General features: G+C 43.1%; 1 protein-coding gene across 4 annotated transcripts in view; it reads right to left on the bottom strand.

Annotated features, from left to right (window-relative positions):
- Positions 1–17,249, bottom strand: part of sh3pxd2aa (SH3 and PX domains 2Aa) — a 133,138-nt gene extending 115,889 nt beyond the window's left edge. For all 4 annotated transcript variants that reach the window (XM_084004956.1, XM_084004957.1, XM_084004958.1 and 1 more), the window contains exon 1: positions 16,670–17,249. In XM_084004956.1, coding sequence (XP_083861082.1) covers positions 16,670–16,765 — 96 coding nt within the window. In that variant the 5' untranslated portion in view covers positions 16,766–17,249. The remainder of the gene's footprint in view (positions 1–16,669) is intronic.
- Positions 17,250–18,982: the final 1,733 nt, after the last annotated feature.

Genomic DNA, 18,982 nt, shown 5'->3' with positions numbered 1-18,982 from the left:
TGGATGCAGGGCTGAAAGCCTTGAGTAACCTGATTACTCAAAATCATGGATGCAGATTTTGTCAGTTCAAAATGAGATATGCTGACTACAAAAGACCTCTTCATTAAATTCTACTATTTCAGCATTCATGCATTAAAAGATGCTGTTTGTATTCCAGGTGAGGACAGACTGAAAGGCAAATGGACATGGATGGTTATGAGCATACTAACCATTAAGGTTAGCGCCACAGAGAAAAGTGGTTTTTGGATTAGATTAAGTAACTCTTTGTATATTGGAGATTTTATTTTTGGTGTTTCCTCTTTCATCATCATGACATCAGAACTTTTGCCATCTATACTGACATAGATGTGCCTTTTTTTCCACTGTTGCTGCCAGATCGGCCTAAACAGAAATCATTCATGTAGTTTCCGTGTATTTTTACCCAGCAAGCACTTCAAAGCTGTTATGCATCTGGCGTGTTCTCAACATACAGCTAAAATAGCCATTATGAAGCAATTTGCAATAAAACGACAAAAAAAAGATGTTGTCACCCAGCCAAAGCATTCCAGCTAAGTGGTCCAGACACAGCACAAATAGAAATCCACTTAGCATCAAGCCGCCTTGAACAAAGAAACGATTGACTTTGCTTCTTGTACCGCATTTAGATGACATAAAGGCAACATGTTTCCCTGGTGAGGCTCCATCTTACTGACTGACTGTCACTCCAACCCTCGTACCTGCCAAGAGCCTCCAGAGCGGAGACGAGATGAATGAGGTGGAGTGAAACACCCTGACGTTGACTTACGGGGGGCAGCAGATTGAAACACAAGAGGTTCTACAACAGAGCTGAGGGTTAAAAGGCTCAGCCTCTGCTGGCAAGGAGCCACCCCAGAATGTTCACTTCCATAGACACACAGTGACTGGCATCCAGGAGCTGCCAACGTCACAGCACACCGACACACTCCTAGGACGGGAGGGTGTCACCACGGAGACTGGCTTTGGCATTTATAGCTATGAAAATGTGCTACGCAGGGAGTTACGAAATAACAACATTTTAAAAAATGGATTCCTGCCACAATTTTCAAGTGTCTATGTGACTTCTGTAGTATAACAAGGAAAGGAAGGAGCTTTTTAGTGCTCATTAACAAAGCTTCTTTTAAAGAGTAACTAAACTGCAGTTTTTGCTGAAGTGCCTCTAGCCTTGAAGTGAAAAAAAAAATTCTATGGAAGGAGAAAAAGTACCAACATGTGCAGGGAGGAAGACCCAGTCGCATCCATCATTAGTTTCTTTCCCATAGCCAGTGTAGCATTACAATCACAGCACAGACCCTTCCTCTTTTCTGTGGACTTGAAATTAAACCGTTAGCATTAATGTCAAAGACAGCAGCAGACTGCAGCGTATCATCCGCTGTCCCGAAAAGGTGACCGGCTGCAACCTGCCATCCCTCCAGGAACTCCAGCACACTAAGGGGAGCGGGGAGATCAGGTTTAAAAAATATCATGTATGAGTTTGGTGGGATAAAAAAACAAGTAGTCCGCCATTATCGAAAACGTTTCAGAAGTCAGAAGAGTCGCAATGCGTTTTGGGGAAGTTGAGTATGTCTAGCAAGGTCTGCTGTAGACTCAGAACTTCTTGCCAATGCAGTATACATCCAGGCATTTCTCGCATACACAAATCCACATACTATTGTATGTAGACGCACTACGTACTCAAATGTACGCCATATGTTAATATGAATAGGACGTTAGTATGGCATTTCCAACACAGCCAGTGTTTGTACTCTACAAAGTCCTCCCATCATGCCTCTGGGCCAAGTCCGTGCTGAGTTGAGGTTGACGATGTGGACTCAGTGAAAAGATCCAAATCGCAGAGGCAGAGGGGTATGTGGTGGCAACACTACCAACAACTACCCATGCTTAAAATATCAACCTTAAACCTAATGCCCCCCAACCCCAAGTCCCTGAAATATACTCAAATCACTCAACAACACTCCCAATAAATTAGAAGACATCTCACAGTAAACATTTTCTAATGTGCCTGTAATGAAATCTGATCCTTTCATTCTGCATATCACATGGTTCCCGCTTCTTCTCCACCTTTTGATGAGAGAGGGAACACATGAGTCCGAGTTCGAGGACATTCAGTCGTGAGTGCTGCCAAAACACCCTGAATTAAGTATTTCTTGAACAGAGAGTTCAGAGTAGGCTATGCTAACATTGTAGCTGCTCCATCAAATCTGGGGGACCACAGACAGTCTGGTTTCTCCACATAGTCTGGTCTGGTCTCTGGACTAATGTGAGCTACTATCGTAGACCTCTGGGGGACCACAGACAGTCTCTGGTTTCTCCTCATAGTCTGTTGTCTAGTCTAGTTGAAATATTTAAAGTAGCATTTTAGCACTATACAAACATTTAATGAATGGTTTGTAAGCGTTTATCGATAAACAGTCAAACATGCTCGGATGAAGACACATTTAATATCATTACAACTGTGTGTCACTATATTGTGTTTAAACAGCGGTATCCACTTCTTGCTGCCCACATGAGGAGTTATAGTCGTTGTCAAATGCATTAATAAACACTTACTGTACATCTGCACTATGGTGTGTTATAAACCATTTATTAAATATCTATCCTATATTATAGGCTTATAAATGCAACAACAAAAAAAGTGATCCTGTTCGTAATAATTGTGATTTACGATATCATCCTGATAATTAACAAGATATGCACTATTAAAATGGCAGCAAAACATACTGGAATCACTTCATCTCATATTTTGTTGAGAAACTGATTATTATTGCATCATCTTTTAAAGGACCTTAAAAAACAAATAAGATATAATGTATAAATTACCATAATGTGAGTCTGTTCTGTCTGATCATTCACACTGAATGGAAATTCACAACCATCAACTTAATGTGAGCGCTACTTATCACAATCCGCAATGAATCCCTTTCGGAAGATGAGCCATTTTTAATCACAGCAGCCACAGAGACACATTTAGATATTTAACAGCAACAACAACAAGTCTCCAGTTGATCTTCTGTGTTGTTTCCGTGCTATCAGAGCCACAGAAATCAAGATAAAAAAGCACAGCATTATCTTGTGACTGCTGCAAGACATTCCTGCTTGGCAGCGGGCATGACTGGACCAGTTAAGACATTTCTGCAACTCCAACTTGAAAGCTGACATTTTCATTTCTAACACTCAGCTGTTCATAACCACACCTCCATTTGGAAACAGGAAGGTGTTTGAATCTAAAATTGGTTCAGAAACAATGAGGAGGCTGAAGACGAGGGTAAAGCTCCTCACATGAGTGACTTTTTCTTCCACAGTAGTCAATACTGCATTGCTTATTTCTGACATGTCAACTGTCTTCTCAAAGTTGTGGAAAAATGGATTAATTAACAGCGAAAACACAAAGGAGGAGGCAACTCAAAGAAAGCTTTGGGGGCTCGGGATGTCCCAGATAGCAAGAAAAGACCTCGTACATCTGTTATTCCCATGGAGGAAAACAAACCTTCTATCCATGCTCAGAAGCAAAGGGAGAAACATGAATTCTAACGACGGAACAAATTGGACCTCTGATTATTTCATCATGTTCTTCTGAATATTCATGTCGAGTTTACAGCAAACTTATTTCCCCTCTGACTGCAGAATCATTTCTCTAATAATGTGACCATAAGAGATAGAAAATAACTTACAGTAGCGGGGGAAAAGCCAGGAGCCCGTCGGCCAGGGTCGAAGTGAAGAAGGCAAAAGAGGCAGAGGATGTGGGCCTCGCCACTAAATGCAGTGAACCCCGCCTAAACTGCTATATTTAAATGGAACTATAAAACAGACACACATCATACTGTAAGACCATGAAAGTCACTACAAAACGCCAGGTTGGAAACTTCTCTTTGCCGTCAAGTTAAGTCTTTCCATATGGAACCACACCCTAAATATACTCACTTGTCTGATACAGATGGATACTCTTTCCACAGAGGTTAACAAATGACAATAAAGCTGGACAAATGCTTTGAAGCTGTTCCTCTGCAAAACCAAAGACTAAACTGTTGGACAATTCCATTCATGGCAGGGGTCTCTGGAAACCCCCAAATGACGAGATTTGTGTATCTGCTGCCAAAAAGGTGCCCTTTATTAACCACACTCCAGGCCGACCGCCGTCGCTGCCACTTTGAATTCTGGGCTGTTGTGGCCGCAGGAAGTGGCGGTCAGGGGATGCTGAGGAAAAAAAGTGTCTTTTTATCAAGCACATCCTGTGCACCGTGATACTTGTTCACAAAAGAACAATCCCAAAGTGATTTAGTATCAGATCCAAGCAGTTCAAAGACGGCCAGAGGGCTGAGAATGTTGGGCTATAAGCGCTGTGACTGTCAAAGCAACATCAGACAAGACCAGGTGGCAACCTCCGGTTCAAAAAAGCAAAAAGTGCCGTTTGGAAGTATTTACAAGGTTAACGACGAAAAAAATTCTGCCTCTTCATTTTTTGTCCATGGTATTGAAAATTGTATCGAGTATTTTCCTGGGTATTGACTTTCAAATTCTAGTACTGTGACAACCCTAGTCCCAATATGGTCACTTCCTTCACTGGTTGCAAAAAATCCAAGATGGCGGCAGCCAAAATGCCGAACTTGAAGCAAGTCCACTTCTTACAGTATATGGTTACTTCCACAAAAAGCCAATGGGATTTTTATCATTGGATTTTGGATTATTGCAGAACTTAAAGTGATGGTTCGGAGTGAAATGCACCCTAGGTCATTTCCACCATGACATCCAGCCAAATACCCCCTCGGAAGCATTTTTAGCGATGGTCAGCATTGGTCAAGATAGCCGCTATCAGCCTAATGGCTTAGTACTAGCGCTATGGTACATAGAGTATATCTCGTAAATTACCCCACTAATAATGCATGGAATGTTACCAGACTTCTGCAGTAGTACACATAGGGTCTGTACTCACAAAACGAGGCATTTGAAAGTTTGTAAGTACACCAGGAGTTTATTTAAAAGACACTTGCCTGATAGCTCTATCCTCGGCTACTAACGCTAACTAACGCTACCGCAGTGTAGACGCCACTTCCATGTTTACCCAGCCGATGCCGTGACGCAAGTTTCACGCGAGAGTATGAAAAAGTTTTGCTAAATGTTTATAAATGCTTGTATTATCAGGTCAACACTTGTCAACACTTGTTGACCTGATAATACAAGCATTTATAAAAATGTGTTGACCTGATAATACAAGCATTTATAAAAACTCAGCGAAACTTTTTCATACTCTCGCGTGAAACTTGCGTCACGGCATCGGCTGGGCAAACACGGACGTGGCGTCTACGCTGCGGTAGCATAGCAGCCCCTACAGACCCTATGTGTACTACTGCAGAAGTTTGGTAACATTCCATGCATTATTAGTGGGGTAATACGAGATATACCCTCTGTACCATAGCGCTAGTACTAAGCCATTCGGCTGATAGCGGCTATCTTGACCAATGCTGACCATCGCTAAAAATGCTTCCGAAGGGGTATTTGGCTGGATGTCATGGTGGAAATTACCTCGGGTGCATTTCACTCCAAACCATCACTTTAAACAAATACATTTTTATGCTACTTACACATTTTGTTCAGCAAGATATCTTCACAAATGAACAGTACTTTTATGATTGTTGAAGCGAAAATAGAATCACCAACGGTAATAAGCTCACTAGGCTATAGGCTATAAACGAACTACAACATTATTCTCGTTTAATTATTCTCTTGGGTTGAGCTTAAAGGCCACAGGCGTACACAAAGCCTGATTTACAAAGGTGATTTAACACATGGGCAGAAAGTATCCATTGAAAGAGTTGAATCATGGGAACTGTAGTATCATGGGTGATTTGTTTCTCTAGTGAGCCCTCTGACATTATGTCACACCAATAATACTACTGCATTGTAATAGTATCTGCGTAAATACTGTTGGGACCTAACCATTAGGACTACACAATGTGGCCTACAAAAGCCTACACATGCGGTCCGGACAAAGGGACAAAGGAGATAAAAAACTACAACCACCATTTTAGGGTCCCCTAAAATGGCAACGCCACACAACTGGTGCCCTATTGGCTGACAATCTTCGGGGAACCCCGGGGGTCCCCTGGAGCAGCCGTAAGCTATATATCCCGGCGCCACCTGAGGAACTTCCTCTCTCCACCATGACCCACGTTACAACAGGAGGTGAACATTACGTCTGCAGTGTTTTCCTTTGTCCTAGGCCGCAGTCTTTCCCCCAAACTCGCTGGATGAGCAACAGACTGTTTTACCCCTCTTTTTCTCTACTCGTTTTATTTTTCTTTTGTTTATCATTTTGGATCCCGAGGAGACCGCCGCGACAGCGCGACTCTCCTGTTCTCGCGGAAGGAAGAACACACTTTCTTCGTCCCAGCTGCCAGCAGAACGGATAACTCGACCCGTCTTTGTCTGAAATCAGCTGACTAAATCGCCGAGCCCCGCGATTGTTCATCGTTGCCTGCAGAAGGAAGAAATACTAACGGTTTTCTTCAACTAATTGGATCCGGCGCTGAACGAGCGCCCACGAACTGCCGTCCGTTGCCGGCGTCAAGGAACGCCATAATTCTTGTTAATGTGTTTTAAGTTCTGATCGCGGACCGCCGAGTCCGTTGGTTATGTGCTGCTGTATTTGAATGCTGATTGTGTACCCACGCCGCTGGGTTGATTTCTGTAACAGTGTTTCCGACTAACCTCAGCCATATTCGCGAGCTCAGAAAGCCTCTACTATCAGTTAAAAGACTGGTCTCGCGGAATAAACGCCAGTTCATTCACGCGAGCCCGTGTGATAGCAGCACGTTTTCTGTCCCTCCGAATATCGCTCGCGCATTCTCTCTCTCTTTGTTTGTGTCCCGCTAACACACACATACGCCGCACACACGTGTCCTACGCCAGCTGTTCCCGGCGGACGCTAGGGACATAGCTACATCTGGTGGCTACACTCGGCCATCTCTCCCCCTCTCTCTCTCTCTCTCTCTCTCTCTCTCTCTCCCTCTCTCGCTACGCCATCTGACGTCAGTGGCTCCGCCCCTGAACGCTGTGAGGAATAGCTCCATCTCTCCCTCTCTCTCTCTCTCTACACACACGCACACGCACACACACGCACACACACACACACACACTCCACATGTGTCTCTCCTTCTGTTTAGCTTAGTTTTGTGTGTTAGGTAGTTAGGTAATAAGGCTTGTTAATTGCAGTGTTATTGATTGTGATCATTATTACTGATTTTAATAAATCTTATTATATTATAACTAGCGGTCTCTTGTGCTTGTTGTGTATATGTCACTGGATAATAGCAGGTTGTGAAGGCTAGTGCTCGAATTTCACGCCTTTTCAATTGTTAGATTGTTCTTATACTTCTATGCCAATGATCACGATGATTGGCATGTGAGTATAAAACCTTTTATATTGAGACTGAATACAGTTTTAGGTTATCTTTTCCCTGATCCCAGGGTGGTGCCCCGTTTATTCATGATTATATCATGATAATATATGAAATATAATTATTTATACCGATAATCATATTGATATTAATAATGAACTGTTACCAAATCTGCCCCTGCTACATCCCCAACAATACCTTACTATGATTTAACTATTGCTGTACTTTCTGGTGGATAGATTATGAACTGAATCAAGTTTTTTATAATAAATCATTCTTGAGCACTTTGGCAGAGACAGAGGGCCCTAGTTTCGTGGCGCAGCGCAGGGCGGCGCAATGCAAGTTTCGACACGCGCAGCCTTGCGCACCGTCAGTTTGGCAGTTTGGTGGATCGCCTGCGCCAAGATGGGTGTGGCGGCGCAGCAGGGGGAGGCGTCACAGATTCAGCTTGGCGTAGCGGAAGTTTCGTGGCAAAAAGCCTCGCAGAGACTGCGCTGAAAGCTCGCCAGCTCCAACCTGGTCTACTTTCAGCGCAAGGCGCAAGGCGTAAATAAAGTCCATTCATTCAATGCGAATCACAGCTGGCGGAATGGAAGTTTGGCTGACGGCGCGCAGTGCGCACACGTCACCGAGACCTCACAGGCAGGTTTCCACAGTTCCAGGCACATTTAAATGCAATAAATAATCACAACAAACACTATTTAATGCAACTAATTGAATCAACACGTGAATTTATATCTATATAGATTGTCCCGTCACATCTGACGTCAGATCAAAGGCGGATGGCACGCGTAACGGAAACTCAGCCTCTAGGACCAAAACATCTCCCTCTCTCTCTCCTGTGTTTTATAATATCGGCATTGTTATTATTATGATACCAGCGCACAGCGCGTGATGCGCGTGGTGAGAGCGGCGGCGCTGCTTCTGTCATCGGGTTGTCAAGTGACGGAACTTGCACTGAACCTCCCCTAACGCATTAAAGGTGAGGAGAGGAGCTCATTTGATTGGTGAAGATCTGAATCGGCTGTATTAATCCCAGTCCACGCCTCGTCTCCTCCTCGTCTCCCACTCACGCCTTCTTCTCCTCCCTCTTTCCCACTTGCGCCGGTGGGCGAGACGGGAGGTGTGCCTGCGCGAGCCTGCGCGGTGCACGAAACTTGCAAAGTCCAGGCGGACACACCCCGTCGGCGCGGCGCAGGTGCGCTGAAAGCTGCCTGCGCCTGGTCTACGAAACTAGGGCCCAGAATATCTTGTCATGCTCATCAGGCTGATTCTAATAACTTTTTTGCCAGCTTCTTTGACTATCTCTAATCTGCTAAAGAGAGCTGCGAGCAACTTCAGCTTCATCATCTCTTCTCCTTTTCCCATTCCTCTCTTCTTATCTATTACTCCTCTGTCTCCGTCTTTTCTTGTCGCATGAAAACACATCCAGTGATGTTTAAAAACAATCAGTTCAGGTCATTGTCCCATGAAAAACCCAACCAGAGCCAGCTAACACGTGACGCCCACACATGCTCTGTCTTTCCACACAACATCTCCGTTTCTGCTTGTTGTAAGTCGAAGTCAAGTTGTTGAGGAGAACGCCGGAGGGCTGGAGGGTGTTCAAGCACCACGCTGTCTGCTTTTACACGCTTACTGGAATAGAGCTACTGTCATGTTTGAAGACTTCTGCAGGATACAAATAAAAGCGTTCCACATCACCAACAACATGAAAACATCCCCCAGCATGTGTGAGCTCTGGTAACAACCAGTTATCATGGATACACACTTGTCAGTGTTAGTTTAGTCACAATATCAAAATTCTGAATTTGATACGATACCCTGTTTAAAATCTGGATGCCGATACTGAAACAAAAACATAAAACGCCAGGAGAGTAAATAGAACATAATTTACAATACACTAAAATTATACATTTCCTATGTATAAAAATCTAAAGTACTCTGACGTCTCCTAGTAGTCGTGTTTATGGGATTTCTTTATAGTTGACTTTGTATTTGCAACCAGTTGTCACATTAAAATGCATTTTTTCTTTGGTATGAGAGCGCCGCTAATCAGTTCAGGTGAAGAGTGGTACTGCAGCACGGGAGACGACAAAAGGCTTCCAGAACGAAAACACCCCAAATCATAATAAACTCAGATGAAATTCAGTGAGAAGTTGGTGAGGGAAAGCTGCTAAAACCAGAAGACACCACAGTAACTGTTGAAAGCTCTGTGTGGAGGTGAAGTGTTGTTTGTGAAGAGAAAATCAATCTTACCAACTGCTTTTCCTTTATGTTCACTTCACGTTACTGAGAAACACGGTAAAATAAGACTTCAACACTGCTCTTTGGTGGAATATGTGTTTGCTGGATTACAGGAGAGGCTTGAACAGATTCAGAAAATATGATGAGTCAAAGTTATTGGTACATTTGGTTGGTAATAACAGCCGCGTTGTTATTTTCCTTGTTTTTTTTTAATGGAGTTCTACACCAGCTCCGAGCAGGCGGCTCATGTGCTGCTATAATATTCTTTTCAATTAATCTGTTGAGTGTTAGCTAAATCCTGAGACTGTAGTTTATGTTTTGGCTGCTGCAAAGTTAAAGTCAAGCTGAAATGATAATCACGTGGAATCACAAAAATGTCATCAAAATCCAATCTTTTTATCTTCCACGAAAACTATGACGCATGCTAACATCGGCTAGTATACCAACCAATTTACACCAATAATATCATGACATCCAGCCATTGGTTTAGCAGCACAGTGCTACAGAAGGTCTGTCCTGATTCACCACACAGAAGAGCGATACTGTTGAAATGCCATTTCTGCTCTTTAAACCATCAGCATGGAATCCCAGTCAGTCCTGTAGCACAGTGCTGCTCACAGATTACTGCATCACTGTCGCACATTCACACGTCTTATTAAAATACAGTCATACTAAGAGTGCCGCTATAATAGGCTATCACAATAGTCTTGGAGGGGTTGGAATCACAGAGTAACTCATGATACGATAATATCACGATAGCGATGATATCACGATGCTGCGATACTCAATACATTGCATGATAATCATCCACAATATGCATCATGATATCTGTGTATCTGAAGGAGAAAAAAGTGAAAAGGCAAAAGCAGGAATGAATGGTATACTTTGTTTCACGGCATTGCGGTGTCAGTTTCACAGAATTTGTCAACTGAGATACTGATACTGATACTGAGAAACAATGTATGACATGTAGTATGTGCATAGTATTATCTTAGTCCCTCTTTAATGTACACACACACACACACTGACTGAACATGTCTATGTGTGCCATCATCCCAAAATAGACATAAACTGGCAAAAGGCCAAATAGGGAGGTGAGGCTAAATGGTAAGAGGCTTCATGAATGGAATCAGTAAAGAGCGCCTCCATATTAAAAAAACATAAATTATATATATATATATATACAGTATACATGTGGCTGTCAAAATTAGCGCATTAACACACGTCAGTTAATTTCTTTGAGTTAATGCACTAATTTATTTTTAACACATTAAAGCAACAAAAACAAGACATGGAACTATCAATGAATGACGTAATGTTAGCGAGTGTCCGGTGGAGAGAGAGAGATAGTGTGATGGTTAGTATGAAAGTCAGCAGCTCCAGCACTTACAGAGAGCATCTGTGACGCATTACAGCTGTGAATGTAGCAGTTAGCCTGACATTAGCAACAGAGAGCTCAGACCCCGTTACAGCTGTGAATGTAGCAGTTAGCCTGACATTAGCAACAGAGAGCTCAGACCTGTTACAGCTGTGAATGTAGCAGTTAGCCTGACATTAGCAACAGAGAGCTCAGACCCCATTACAGCTGTGAATGTATCAGTTAGCCTGACATTAGCAACAGAGAGCTCAGACCCGTTACAGCTGTGAATGTAGCAGTTAGCCTGACATTAGCAAAAGAGAGCTCAGACCCCATTACAGCTGTGAATGTAGCAGTTAGCCTGACATTAGCAACAGAGAGCTCAGACCCCATTACAGCTGTGAATGTAGCAGTTAGCCTGACATTAGCAACAGAGAGCTCAGACCCCGTTACAGCTGTGAATGTAGCAGTAAGCCTGACATTAGCAACTGGCTCAGGCATAATGTTTAAAAAAAAAAAAACTTTGGCTCAGTCACACAGTCACACCACAAGGTGGGTTGATCTGTGAAGCTGGGCTGATCTTTGGAATCTTTGTGGACCAGCACTATTCTCCTCTGAGTCTCTGGGCTTTTTGAGCTTTAACATTTATTTTCACTGTGTAACTGAAAGCAGATTAAACAGTTAATTATTAAAACCTCAACTGCAAACTCTGCTCTATTTGTATCAGGAAAACACAAAGTTGTGTTTTCAAAGTTATTGTTTGAACTGTAATGGTAGTATTACGTAGCAGTACTCTGTATCGGCAAGTATTTATATTTAAATATTTGTACTCAGTCTGATAAAAAGTTATATCAGTGCATCTCTATTTGTGGAGGCTTCACATTATGATGCATATACACCTTCTGTCATTTATCTTTCCGTTCCCACAACAATAAACATTTTTCATATTTACTTTATTTAATCGATATTTGATCGATATATATATACTGTATATATATATATATATATATATATATATTCAATATATATATATTCAATAACGTATCGCCACAGGGAGTATCACGATATATCGTTATTCCAAAATATTATCCCACCACGATTGTCTTGTATCGGTATACCATGCAGCACCAGTTAATATCAATGTCAAGAGTAATACAGTGTTTACACTGAATGCCAAGCAAATCTTTCACGTGGTGTGTTGCATACAAAGTCTATACACGAGACACAAATGACAAATGAGGTGAATACACAAAATTCTTAAATATTTTAACTCAGCACCAAGAGAAAGTCACGTGAAAGCCTATCAGCGTTGAGATTCTCCTCCTGTCGTCCTGACTTTGCTGAATCAGAAAAAGAGGAAACAGTAGTAAACCAGCAGATGTGTGTCTTGCTAGTTGTGAATCCAGCTTGGTGAAATCCACCGAGCACCTCTGGGTGATGTCATGAACCCAGACAGGACGCCGTTTGGTTTCCTGGTGTATCTGGGACTTCAACATGTACAAAGCATCAAAGGTGGTGATTTCAACCACGATTGATGAAACCTCATTGTTTTCACATGGAGGTAAACCCCGCCTCTTCTCCGGCGCATCCAGCGCAAGTGACGCAATTAAACACAAATGAGCCCACAGTCAAACTCAGGTGAGCAATGCAAGGTGAACCTTCGCGCCACATTTGGTGTGAGCGCGAGGATCAAGAACATGGACTCACCCTCACCTCTTTGTCTCACACACACAGTCCCAATCCCAAAACAATGCTGGCTTCAGAAAGCTCTCCACACATCGGCCTCCCAGACAGGGGTGAGCATCTGAAAACACGAGTCTTTGTTTGATAGGCCAACACATATTTGAGTGGGGAACAGCTCTCTGAAGGGATGTTTCATGGTGCCAAATCACAACACCGTCTCCCAGCATGGGCCTTTGTGCACCACAGGAGTCTCTAAAAAAATAAAATGTTATGGGACTGGGACTTGTGGGGGAAACAGAAGCTTAAAGTAAACATCGACATGCTCTTTCTTTTATTACCTAATCCTACAAACGCATAACTTTGGCTGGGGGAGCTGGCGTTGGCGTGTGCGTCTGCGATCCATGGTCCAGCTCTCCCTACGGTCTGAAGAGCACTTCCCTTCGAGTCTCACTCCCCCTCCTCCCCCAAGATAAGCATTTCCAGCTGGTTTCACACACATTACAAATGAGATTCAATGTGCCGCCACAGATTGCGTCTTTCCCAGTTTTTTTCCCACAGTGACTGCCTTGTCTCCAGAGACAGAGCAGCGAGGGAAACTAGGCCACGGACTGGCCCGCTGAGACACAAGAGCCGAAAACACAGCTCCACTCCGAGCAGCTCCTGTTACACTTTAACTGTACTCAGCCTGGATACGACTCCACGGGCAAATCCATCCATGCAATTGGACTGATTTGGGAAGCTCCTATTATGCAACTAAACTACTCTGTGAAAGCAAATAGCTGTACATTAAGAACATAAAAGGTATTACTGTGAATATAATCAACAGCGGCCCATTCATCCACTTTCTAGCATTACTAATCTGCCTGTCATTAGCCTGCCAAGCACAATTATTCGTTCTCCATGTGTGTTTTTAAACCAATAGTTTGACGTCTTGCTGAGAGTGAGAAGATTGATACGATTGAAATATTACTTTCAATACATCATGCACAACACAACCTGAAAACCCGACACACCCAAAAGTCATGGAAATGGCGTCTCTCTTTGAAGCGTGGAAGCCGGTGTGTTTGGTACCAGGATCACGGTTGTGATGGAGCATAACCGCGTCCGTCAAGCTAAACGCTGTGTCGGTGACGTACAGTAGTTGTGTTTTACTCGGAGGATCCAACTTTGGTGGTCTACATGGGCTGGGTCCCTGGAAGACCGTAGAGGCAGTCCCTGTGATGAGTTTGATTCGGCTCTACACAGGATTTCCTGTCTGTCACCCGTTGTAGCAACCAGCTGCAGTTGACAAGAAAGTGGTTACTAACTTTATATGATTCAAATGGAGCCGTTGATCATATTTGATCATTATTCTTTTATATTATGATGGATATGAATCACCACATGATTTCAGATTGAGATTGTATTCTGATCCACTTGCAAATGTCATATTATATTATATATCAAAACCCAATCATCACCAGCACACAATGAATCTTGGGATAGGCGGGCTGAGATGGTGAAGGATCCATCAGATCCAGGCCATGTTTCTGGGCTCCATCTGAAGGAGTCTTTGAAACGAAGCGGCCTTGTCTCAGTCACTGTGATGCATTCAGTCTCCGGATGACAGATGCAGCTACTGGATTGGGACACAGCTGATGTGTGAGATGGGAGATGTAGTTCAGTGGTTTCACACAGAACTACGTGCTACCACGACAAACTGAGCCTTTCTTGACGCTCAAAACGGTCTTTTTAAATTGACAAACATCATATGTGTCATTCAGGGTACAATTAAAAGGGGATAAACTCATTCTATCTCACCGGAATGGGCGGGGCTTAGCCTCTCTACCAAACTAGCTCGTTGTCATGTGCATACACAGACTTGCTTGCAGCACTGAAGCGCAGTATGAACTGAAGCGTATGCATTATTACCTCATCTTGCAGTTGTGTCCACGTCTACTTTAAGACTGCTGTTGTGTCAGCTCTCACATGGGCTGCAGGCCCATTTGTGTTGAACCAGATAAACACAAACTAAGTGGTACGCAGTGAACCTGGTGGCAGGTGGGGCTGCGGTCTGGGAGGACTGGTGGCTTTCAACAGCTCCGGGCCAACTACAACTAAGCTGCCATGTGGAGTCTGCTGCCTGCCCTGAACGTGGCGGCTACTTAAAGGCGATGGAGTACAGCACAACAGCCAGGGAAGGGCTGGCCCCGGGGCCCTGTACAGTTTCATCACGCTTCATGTTAGAAATATACTCCAGTACTGTGTTCACAATGATTTCATCTACTTAGTCAGCTTCCCACCTCAGCATCTATCATATCCAATATGATAGATATCATATGTCCACGTCTGATACAGCAGGTCTAGAGTGTCTGAGCGCTGTGGATTCCTTATGTGTCCACATATCGTTGTGCCCAAGGGTCTGCAGGACTGTTATTGCATATGAGCAGGTCATTTATTCTGACTTGTTTATGAGCTCAAAATAGGATGAGAACCGGGACCCCAACACTTCTAACAAGTGTAGTATTGATGAGGAAGGTAATAATAATAATAATAATAATAATAATAATAAAAATAATCGCTGAAGCCTGCAGGACATGTGGAGGATATAAAGTGATACAAGATTGATCACACAAGCTTTACAATAAAAAACAGAGTACATTTAACAGCTACTAAACAGCTGCAATTATAGTGAAATTATTTTGTCAAAAAGGTCAGGAAAAAATCTATTTTTAAACCAACAGGACAAACTCCATCTGCTGATGACGATCATGTGATATGATCAAAAGCTGCAGAACAGGAACTGAATGGAGCTCCTTCCAGGATCTGCTCATTTCACATGCAGGTCAGGACAGGGCGATATAAAAACACTCAATTCGTTGATCGTGGTTCATTTACATGATCAGGATAATGGTGAATATCATCACAAGTGACTAGAAAAACGCTGTCTAGCTGTTATCATCGTAGAGAAGTGAAAATAGAGCATGGTTTTTAAAATACAGGATACAAGAATACATGTTTTCCTTTATCTTTGCAGGGAGAACTTATGATATATGATCATCTTATTTAAGATTATTTGATTATTTTTCACTTAAAAGGATGTTCTCTAAAACATATTTGTTTCTTAATAAAAATGTAAAGAGATACCAATACGTTTTAGTGTCATTTTAAGAGTTGTATCCATATTTTTGATGATTATCAAGATAACATAATAAATCTCAATTATGTTGGCTCATGCCTACACGCCGGCTCACCTTAATTTCATGGAAACAGAAAAAAATGTGTATGTGTGTGTGTGTGTGTGTGTGTGTGTGTGTGTGTGTGTGTGTGTGTGTGTGTGTGTAAATATGAGTCCCACATGGCTGGTCTAGTCTGGAGAACCAGAGCCATGGTTGTGATGATGAACTGTTTGGGAAATAATAGAGGTGTTTTCTTCACAGGCATCCTGCTCACCAGACACAGTTTGACGCCTTGATTTGTGACGTGACATTTCCACGTTCATGGAAACACAAATGTGATTTGAATCTTGGACAGGTAGTATTGAACATTATTAATGTCTAAATACATAGCAGTCATATAATAGTTATAAAACGTGCCAGGCTGAATCTGCTTGTGGAAGTTTTGCTTCCACCTTACAACTCAGTGCCACACACAGGTTGCCTGGTGTTATCTGCTCAGGATAATGTACAAGTGCATATATTAGACACACACACACACACACACACACACACACACACACACACACACACACACACACACACAGTAACATACTGTACAGTGAGTGATTGATAGGAGCAGAGTCCCGGTCATGTTGCCATGTTGTAGATATAACCTGATGACGAACTGGTGTGTGTGTGTGTGTTATTCATGAGCCGTCGTCCCCACGGCAGCTAGGCTAACCCGGCACGTACCGGGACCGAGAGCAGGCCACGGAGACGCGTGTGAACGGGACAAGTGGGGATAATAAGGTGACATGGATGAAGACGAGGCAACTCACGTAGTGTTTAGACGGATTGCGTCTCTTCTCCACGTCCACGACTTTCACGTCCAGCACAGTCCGGAACTGCATCTTGACCCTGCAAAGGCTCTGCATATAAGCGAGGGACGCTGCGGCTCCAGGGAAGGTGTAGGATCTCAGGAGGGGGAGATCAAAGCGCTCCGGCACTCCGGCGGCCCATGAAGACAGCAGCTATGTGGCGGCTCGGCGTCCGTCTGATGGGACACTCTCACCGGGAGACGCCTGGAACGTTCACGGCGGTGACGCGGACGAGTATCCGAGCAAAGAGCGGTGATCGCGGCGCCTTCAGCCCGCAGACAGACTGGCCAGCGGCGGGGAGGAAGGCGGTCACCTTAAAAACACCCAGGAAAACAAAGTGCAGCCACTTCCTTTGTGTCTGCCGCGGAGTCTAGCGGAGGGCCGTCTGCATACCTGGAGGTGACAGGGCGACGGTAGGGGAGCCGGTACATCAGCACCAACGCCTCCTGCGTTACAGCACGCGCACTGGATTTAGGGGACGGAGTGGGATGGGCTTCACGCGCACGTCCGCGAGGCAAAAAAATAAAAACTCGTCTGAGCCTTCTTCCACGAGAAACGTGCGGTTGGGTGACATAATTATCATAATTTTATAACTTTAATTCTCCCCCCCCCCCCCCCCGCTTATTGTGAGAATATGCAATTCTATGAATATGAAATTATATAATATATAAAGGCTATATATATATATATATATATATATATATATATATATATATATATATATATATATATATATATATATATATATAAATTATAGGCCTGACTTGGACACAAACTGCGTTTCTACTTGAAATGTTCCAGGATCAGTTCGCCTCCTCTCAGGCTCGGAGTCACGAGTAGCTTTCTGGCCGGAGACACGAGCGGCTGAGATATGATACAGATGTTTCACAGGCGACCAATCAGCAGCAGGCTGCTCGACATGAAAGAGCCAATTAACGGCCGAACACTGCCCCCGTGTGCGCGTGGTGGAGAAGCTGCGCCTTCCCCGAGTTCCTGGCATGAAGCAGCGAAGATGCACGAGAGCGTGGCTCAAACCACGGCAGTGTTTCATTTTGTTGACATATTAGAGTCAAAGGTTTTCATACCATAAACAAATATATTTTCTAAAATGTTGTATAAATGAGACTATGAATGAAAACCTTCTGTAAATTAAAAATGAATAGATATCACCATGAATATTCCCCGGTTGATTACTGACATTAAGACAATTATTTTATGTATGACAAGTTTTGTGGAACTTTCAGTTCAAATATGCAAATTAAGCATTATTGTGCCAATTTGCATACATTTCCAAAATAGAAATGTGAACGTTGGTTATAAATTCAAGTTTCATTTTGTTGACATCTGAGACAAAGGTTTATTCTATAAATCAGCCATAAACAAATCGATTTTCTCCATGTTTTAGTAATAAAACGTTGTATAAATGAGGCTATGAATGGTCGATGAACAATATGTAAAAACCTCCATATTATAGAGAGCAATCAATCTGTAAAGTTGGGTGTCTCCATCTGAGAAAAAAAACCATTTAGAGAAAACAGCCTTTAAAGATATGCATTATAAAATAACAGTTTGACACTACAGGTGAAGAGCTAATCAATGAAACTTAAAGATATCACCATGAAACTTCCAATTATTGATATGGAGATTATTTTTGGTAATACAAGTTTTCTTAACATTTCATTTAAATATGCAGATGAGGCATTATGTAACAGTAACTTTTAGTGAATTGAGCAGACATTTTATTTTTGCCAGGAGGGTCTCCCTTTATGTCACTTTTTAATAGTTTTAGTTTTGACTTTACAAGCCCAAGGCTGGACTGCAATCTCCAGGGGCCCCGCAGGCCCCAGGCCAATCCTCAGGGGCCCCACAGGCCCCAGGCTGATCCTTAGGGGCCCCAAAGACTATGAAGCAATTCATTCACTTAGTCAACGGATTAATAGAACATAAAAGGGCCTTCAGGCAAATCATACATTTGTGATTAAAGGGGCTTTCCACCGATGTTGCACATGAAGTTTAGTTCACCCACCATGATGAATGCTACGCAGCATGCTCAAACAACTGTGTCATTTATTCTGTAGCTCAGCAGGGAGTTTTCTACAGTCTGAGAAAATAGCTCTGAATCATAACGTGGGCTTGGCGATGATCCAGTAAGTGTGCTGTTGTTCGTCAGATCCACCTATCGCTCCTCTGCAGTCCAAATATGGTCACTTCCTTCACTGGTTGCAAAAAATTCAAGATGGTGGCGGCCTAAATGCAGAACTCAAGGCTTCAAAA

Source organism: Eutrigla gurnardus (genome assembly GCF_963514095.1).
Source record: "Eutrigla gurnardus genome assembly, chromosome: 3".
NCBI classification, from domain to species: Eukaryota; Metazoa; Chordata; class Actinopteri; order Perciformes; family Triglidae; genus Eutrigla; species Eutrigla gurnardus.
This window is presented reverse-complemented; position numbering and strand designations above follow the sequence as displayed.